The sequence below is a fragment of the Hipposideros armiger genome, unplaced genomic scaffold (assembly GCF_001890085.2).
Source record: "Hipposideros armiger isolate ML-2016 unplaced genomic scaffold, ASM189008v1 scaffold_501, whole genome shotgun sequence".
Taxonomy (NCBI): domain Eukaryota; kingdom Metazoa; phylum Chordata; class Mammalia; order Chiroptera; family Hipposideridae; genus Hipposideros; species Hipposideros armiger.
This window is the reverse complement of record NW_017731851.1, coordinates 533,582-539,752: the sequence shown is the minus strand read 5'-3', so window position 1 is coordinate 539,752 and position 6,171 is coordinate 533,582. Positions and strand designations below refer to the sequence as shown.

At 37.3% G+C, this 6,171-nt stretch overlaps 1 protein-coding gene and 1 pseudogene across 1 annotated transcript in view; both read right to left on the bottom strand.

The window, feature by feature from the left end:
* Positions 1 to 568: 568 nt before the first annotated feature.
* LOC109396034 (transmembrane protein 263 pseudogene) lies at positions 569 to 1,551 on the bottom strand (annotated as a pseudogene).
* Positions 1,552 to 3,310: 1,759 nt separating this feature from the next.
* CCDC18 (coiled-coil domain containing 18) overlaps positions 3,311 to 6,171 on the bottom strand; it is a 107,320-nt gene continuing 104,459 nt past the window's right edge. The window contains exon 27 of the mRNA XM_019667547.1: positions 3,311 to 3,466. Within this exon, the coding sequence (XP_019523092.1) occupies positions 3,428 to 3,466 (39 nt within the window). The 3' untranslated portion in view covers positions 3,311 to 3,427. The remainder of the gene's footprint in view (positions 3,467 to 6,171) is intronic.

The window sequence follows — 6,171 nt, the reverse complement described above, 5'->3', positions numbered from 1 at the left end:
TCCATAATCAAACACTTCAATTCCCTGCCTAAAATTGACTTGGAAAATGGTACAAAGTCTATAGCTGGCTTTAAAGGATAGCAAGATAACATATTTTAAAAGCCTCTTAAACCACTGAAAGCACTTACATATATGTTTTACATTCAAAACTAACCTTATGGAGCCTATTTTATTCAATTTAAAAGTTACCCCCCCCCATATTTGTGGTTGCTTTTACTATGTTTTTAAAAGGGGGTGCTAATAATTTAAGCCATCCTAGAGATAAAATAGGTGTGAAGAATTCTTTTTATATCTTGGATGTTCTAGGTAATTCTAGAGAACTTTATTTGTTCTTCCTTAATCTGAAACTCTTCCAACATAGCTTCTGACCAGCAAAGAAACATTCCTTAGGCACTGTGAAGTGTCCTGATGATGGAGCGGGAACCCAGGTTGAAGCATACAATTTGGTTAGAACTACTGAAAATTAACACATTTATCTGCTGAGAGCGAGAAATACCTTTACCCCACAACTCCTGAGATTCTTAAGAGGGAAAACCAATTTCACAAACAATTTTTAAGACAACCCATGTATAATTCTAAAAACTGCACATATTTAGGGTATTAGATGTTTGCTTTTGTAAGGCATCAATGATTAAATTAATATAATGCATATCTAACAAAAGATGGTTAACACTCAGTATCAGAAAACCATTCATCTTTTCTCTTAAACTTCTCTAAGTCCTGCTACTTTTATCAGCTTAAATAAGAAAAGAATGCCTCTTGGCCTAATCAACTATGGTTATAAAAAAAACAACAACTAAGATATCTGAAACTATTAGGCACATCAAAGTTACAGTTTATGTAGTTCAAGGTTCCCTTCTTAAGGGGCAGATGAGTTACCTGGCACATTACACATATGGAACTATAAAGATCATCACTAAATTCAACTTTCACATTTTTAGTTAAACTAAAAGACTTATAGTAAATATTCAAATATATCATATCTTCAGTTACAACTGAATAAGTGTAACATTTCACCAGATAAAAGCTGGAATTTAGCAATTCAATGCAATGCCACTGGCATCATAATGCTGTGGAGAGCAAATTTATCTCCATATTTTAGTCAGATTTGTCTTTCTTCTTTTCTGTTAAGGGCACTTTGTTTACAATAGCAGACCCAACAGCTGTAACACCTCCAGCCACAGCAGACACGTCCCCCTTTCACCATCCCAATTCCCATGGAAGGCACAGTTGTAACAGCTGTTTTGGTCACCTCCAGACTTTTTCCACCAATCCAAGCCACACCACTGGTGAATGGTGGCACCAACAGCTCCCTTTGTAACACTGATGAGACCCCCGATCACACGGGACAACATGCCTGGATGCTGTTGTGGGTGATCTTTTATTGAACCTTCTGGAGGTTCATCACTAAGGTAAGATGGGATTTCTTGTTGATTTTTATCTGCCTGATTCATGATCTCCGCTGGGGTCAGGGGCCACCGCCTGGGGCCAAGGCCAGGCAGAGGGAGCTGACAGCATTGAGAAAGGCTGAGGCAGCCTGAGTGGCTGGCACAGCCCTGGTCGGTTGGGGACCTAGTGGTGCCTACTTAAGCTGTGGGGCCAGAAGACTCCGTTGACAGAGGCAGCAGCCTCGGGCTACGGATGTGGCGCCAGATGCGATGTGCCCCTCTCTCAAATAAACTCTTAAAAGACTTTTTCTTAGGCTGGATGTTCTCTCTTCGAGAATGTGTTTTGTATATTTAGGTAGAGGTGTCCAGAATACAGTTAAAAATACGAGTCTGGAATTCAATGCTGAGGTTGGCATTTAAGAAACAGATTTGGGGGCCAGCTGAGTGGCTCATTGGTTAAGAGTTGGCTTGGGAGCGTGAGCTCTGAGCAGCAGGGTCTCCTGTTCAGATCCCACATGGGTCAATGACGCTGTGCCCTCTACAGCTAAGATGGTGAACAACAGCTCAACCTGGAGCTGGGCTGCCGTGAGTCGCCGGCGANGACAGCAACTTGTCTGTTCCTCTTCCCCCAACTCCCCAGCACTGTTCCCATCCCCCCAATAACCCAATAAAAATATTTTTAAAATAAATAAATAAATAAGTGACTATAAACACAAGAAGCTTCTAATCCCAGGAGGATTTAAATACTTCAGTGATGAAAAGCTATAGTGAATTATAGATAAATGGATGCTTTAGAACAATTTTGAGGGAGTCGCAAAACTTTCTTTGTAACATTATTCCAAGGATGAAAAATGATCTAAATGGATGTTTGGTCTCACCAATGTGGCAACTCTTATATTGCTTGGGTTTACAGACTCTTTGATCTTTTTCTATAATAGTAATAAATTTTGCCTTGTTCAACTAACACTGTGCATTGTGCACTACATTCCCAAATGTTCAGAGCCACTCATCTTGCTTACTCTCCTCCTCTAGGAGGACTCGGGGAGATTTCTTTTCTGTCTGGTCGATGCAGTACCACATTCCCCGGTGCCTGCTGTGGAAGACCAGGGTTATGCTAAACTGGCAGATTATCTCACTTGACTCCTATGTTAGGCTTTTCTTACTTCTAGAATTTTGTATAGCATGGCCTTCCCATTTCTCGTAACACTGCTTTCAAAAGTAAAATATTTGAAAAAAGTACTAACTATAAAGAAGAAAATTATGTTTGGGAATATATGAGGGAAGGAAAGGGAGGGAAGGTAGAAAAAGAAAAAGAGAGAAAGGGGGGGAAAAGAGAAATCTGACCACTTTAAAATCAGTTAACATAATTACAGTCATTCAGTTGAGCAACGAAAGAATATGACAACTTCATGAGTGTGAAAAACAAAACAAAAACCATGGTAATGGGGCAGGCAAAGAAAAGCTGAGAAAGACTGTAACTCTGAACTGGTCATTTTGCCCTGTAATGATCCTACAAGCTATTTTTAGACTTCAGAGAAATGTAAGTGTGGCCAAAGCTATCTCTGGTTTCATGTTTATATATCACTACTAATCACAAAGGAGAGTGAATATAAACATATTTACTAAGTAAGGCCACTGGCTTTTCTGATTAGAAATAGTTCAGGAGAAGGGAGACAGCAGGGACTATACAGTCGTTGTGTAAGTGGCGCCCTCTAGTGGCTATTTAGATTCCCTGTATGTGGATCCTAAAATGCACTTCCAAGGAGGAAAAGACCTTTAGGAAAAAAAGAACTAAATTTTTAGAAAACGAACACCAACAATAAAAAACCCACCTTGTTTTAACGTCCTGACATAGAGGGGTTTTTTTTTTCAGTGTGCTCTGGCAGCAAAGCTAAATTTTTTAATTGGGGAAAATAAAATATTTGCCTGTAACATAATTGTTAAAAATAAGCTGTCTTTGACAAAATAAAATGGCAGTGAAAAACACAATAGCAATTATTCCTTTGGGGCAGATTTCTCCTACCTGTTTGCCAATGTCTTCATCCAATTCTAAAGAATTTGCACAAGGGAAATGAACCCTGTAAATGGATCAATACAATGCTAAATAACTGCCATTTACATATTGATGAATATACTTGGAAAAACATTATTCCACTAGAAGTCCTTTCCTTATAGTTCATGTGTAAAGGCTATCCTTTCATTATATTTATGCTAAGGTAACTGCAGAACTTGACATTATTTTTTGTGAATTTGTTGTTTAATCCAGTGTTAAGCATGATAGAAAAAAACTTCACTTTGATTATTCACTAAGTTTCTTTAGTAATCGGTAAAGAGTAGTTATGTTTGATACAGCTATAACAATCCAAACGGATCCTGAGGTAACCATGTCATAAACTGTTTGATGGCCTAAGGCTTTGGGCATTATTTGACAGGCAAAAGCAAGCTGTGGTATTGACAAGATTCTTTCAAAGATAGATTACACTATTGGTACCGTAAAGGATAGACTAGATCAGGAAGCACAAGGAAGACCAGTTAGGAGGCTAGTATGGATAGTCCAAGTGAAAGATGATGCAAGACTAAACTAATAAGGCAGAGAGGATGGATAAAAGATGGGCTAGATTGAAGATTTATCTGAAAAAGAATATTCAACATGAGGGTGAGAGGAAGGAATTGAGAATAACTGAGATTTCCAGCTTGGAAAAAGGGATTGATGGTGACATCATTAACTAAAAATGGGAATCTAGTGGACCAGTGTTTTGTTTATCCAGGTAGGTAATAAATAATGTGGATGAAAAAGGGGCCACACACTAAACCTGACAAGCTCAGGGGAGGCCCGCATGGAGGGCCTTACAAACCAAAAGTAACCACACAGGGTGGTCTGAATGTAAAAATTCCTAACTAAAAGCGGGTCGTGGTGGGTAGTTATGTCCTAGGCCTGAAGTTTCCTTGACAAGGTCAGCCATTACCTTTGAAACTGTCTATTGTCTTTGTGCATCTAAGATAACATACCTTTGAAATGTCAGAGTAATTTTCTTTTCTAGACCCCTCAAAGGCACAACCACCAGTACCAGAGCAAAAGACCACGTTATCTTGTTGCCCATATACATTCTCTATGTTCTGTAAATGTTAACTATCTTGTACCCACCAATGTAAAAGTAATATATCTCCTCGTTTTACTTTTTTATCCAATCTCAAAGATTTTGCCACTTTGTTTTCTCCTGTCTCTCTAATCTACCACTAATGAATTTCATGTAACCTCCCTTATGTCTCTTCCTTTGATTCTAATGTATAAAATAAGCTGCAAAACTGCCATTCTCCAGAGCATTTTCTCAACCATTGAGATCGTGCTTCTCGGCAACTGTCGCCAGTTTGGCTCAAACAAACTTTTTTTTTTTTCCTGTTTTAAAATTTCCTTTATTTCCTTAGATTTTTTGAAACATTTAATCTTTTGCAGATTGTAGTGCTTTCATTAACAGATTCATTTATTATTTTCCCATTTTAATACAAAAAAAATTCAGTCAGTTATTTCATCTGACATTTCACTAAGTGCAGGATTCATAATGTCAACATTATTAGTCACTTATGTGGGTCACACAAATTGTACCAATACCCACTCAAAAGATAAGCTTAATAACAGATGCCTTCAGGTGTATACAACAACCTAGTTTCTTGAGGTTAACTAGTACTGTTTAACAGGTCAAATTGCTAATCTACAAATCAAATGGTAAGTTTAGTTCAACAAGAACCTCTGTAACTGTTCATTTGTACAGTTCTCTGCTATCATTGCAAAAGCCTCTTCTGAACAAAGTTTATAATTTAAAATAAACTTGCTAAGATAAAATGTACCAGTTACCAGTAGGCTGTTTTGTAGCAGAAATTAATTACAACCATTTTTCTCAAGCAACATTCAAGACAACAAAGTTGAAAATAAATATGCAAGCATACAGTAAACTAAACTATATTTAGAAATTCAGGTACAAAGCACAGCACAGCCTATGACTATTGAAGATACATTAGAAATATAAACTAGTAATGAAGCAATAATTTCTTTCAAATAGCAGGAAATGAGTTCTCCAATACCATTATTTAGATCATTATTTGTGTTCATCTATTAATTTTGGAGTTTTTTTAACCTTCCGTTGGGTGCAACTGATCTCACAGATTCATTGCACATAAAGATGCCACTATGAAACACGTCTTTACTGTACTAAGTCACAAACAAAGCTGGCGATAGGTTATGGTAGAGGGGGAAGATACGCAAGTGATGAATCATGATACTTAACTGTGAGATATTTGAAAATTTGTGTGCAATGAATCTGTGAGATCAGCTGCACCCAATGGAGGGCCAAAAGACCTTTGCTAATTATGACATTTGACCAGATATACCAACAAGCATACCTCAAATCAGACAGCATGAAATAAATGGCCACTTAATTTCTGATGACACGAACTCCTTAATGACTTTTCAGTTTGTATACTGTAGAAAGGTTCTAGAACTTTTGTTGATTTGGTATTTATGGAAGCTTTTATTTATTTTTATTTTTTATGGAAGCTTTTAAAAGGTATGTTCTTATCCATTTGTTAATCCACATTATTAATGAAAAACTCAGTTGTTTACAAACATTTAAGCCTTGAGTGTCAGAGTGATTGGTTTTAAGTTTTCAGAGATGCTATTTGACTTATTTTCTCCAGAGCGTCACACCTTTCCTCCTTTCCCTCACAAGGAAAAAAAAAAAAAAAAAATCTGCAGAATGAAGGCAGATTTCCAGGCTTAAGTGTAAAG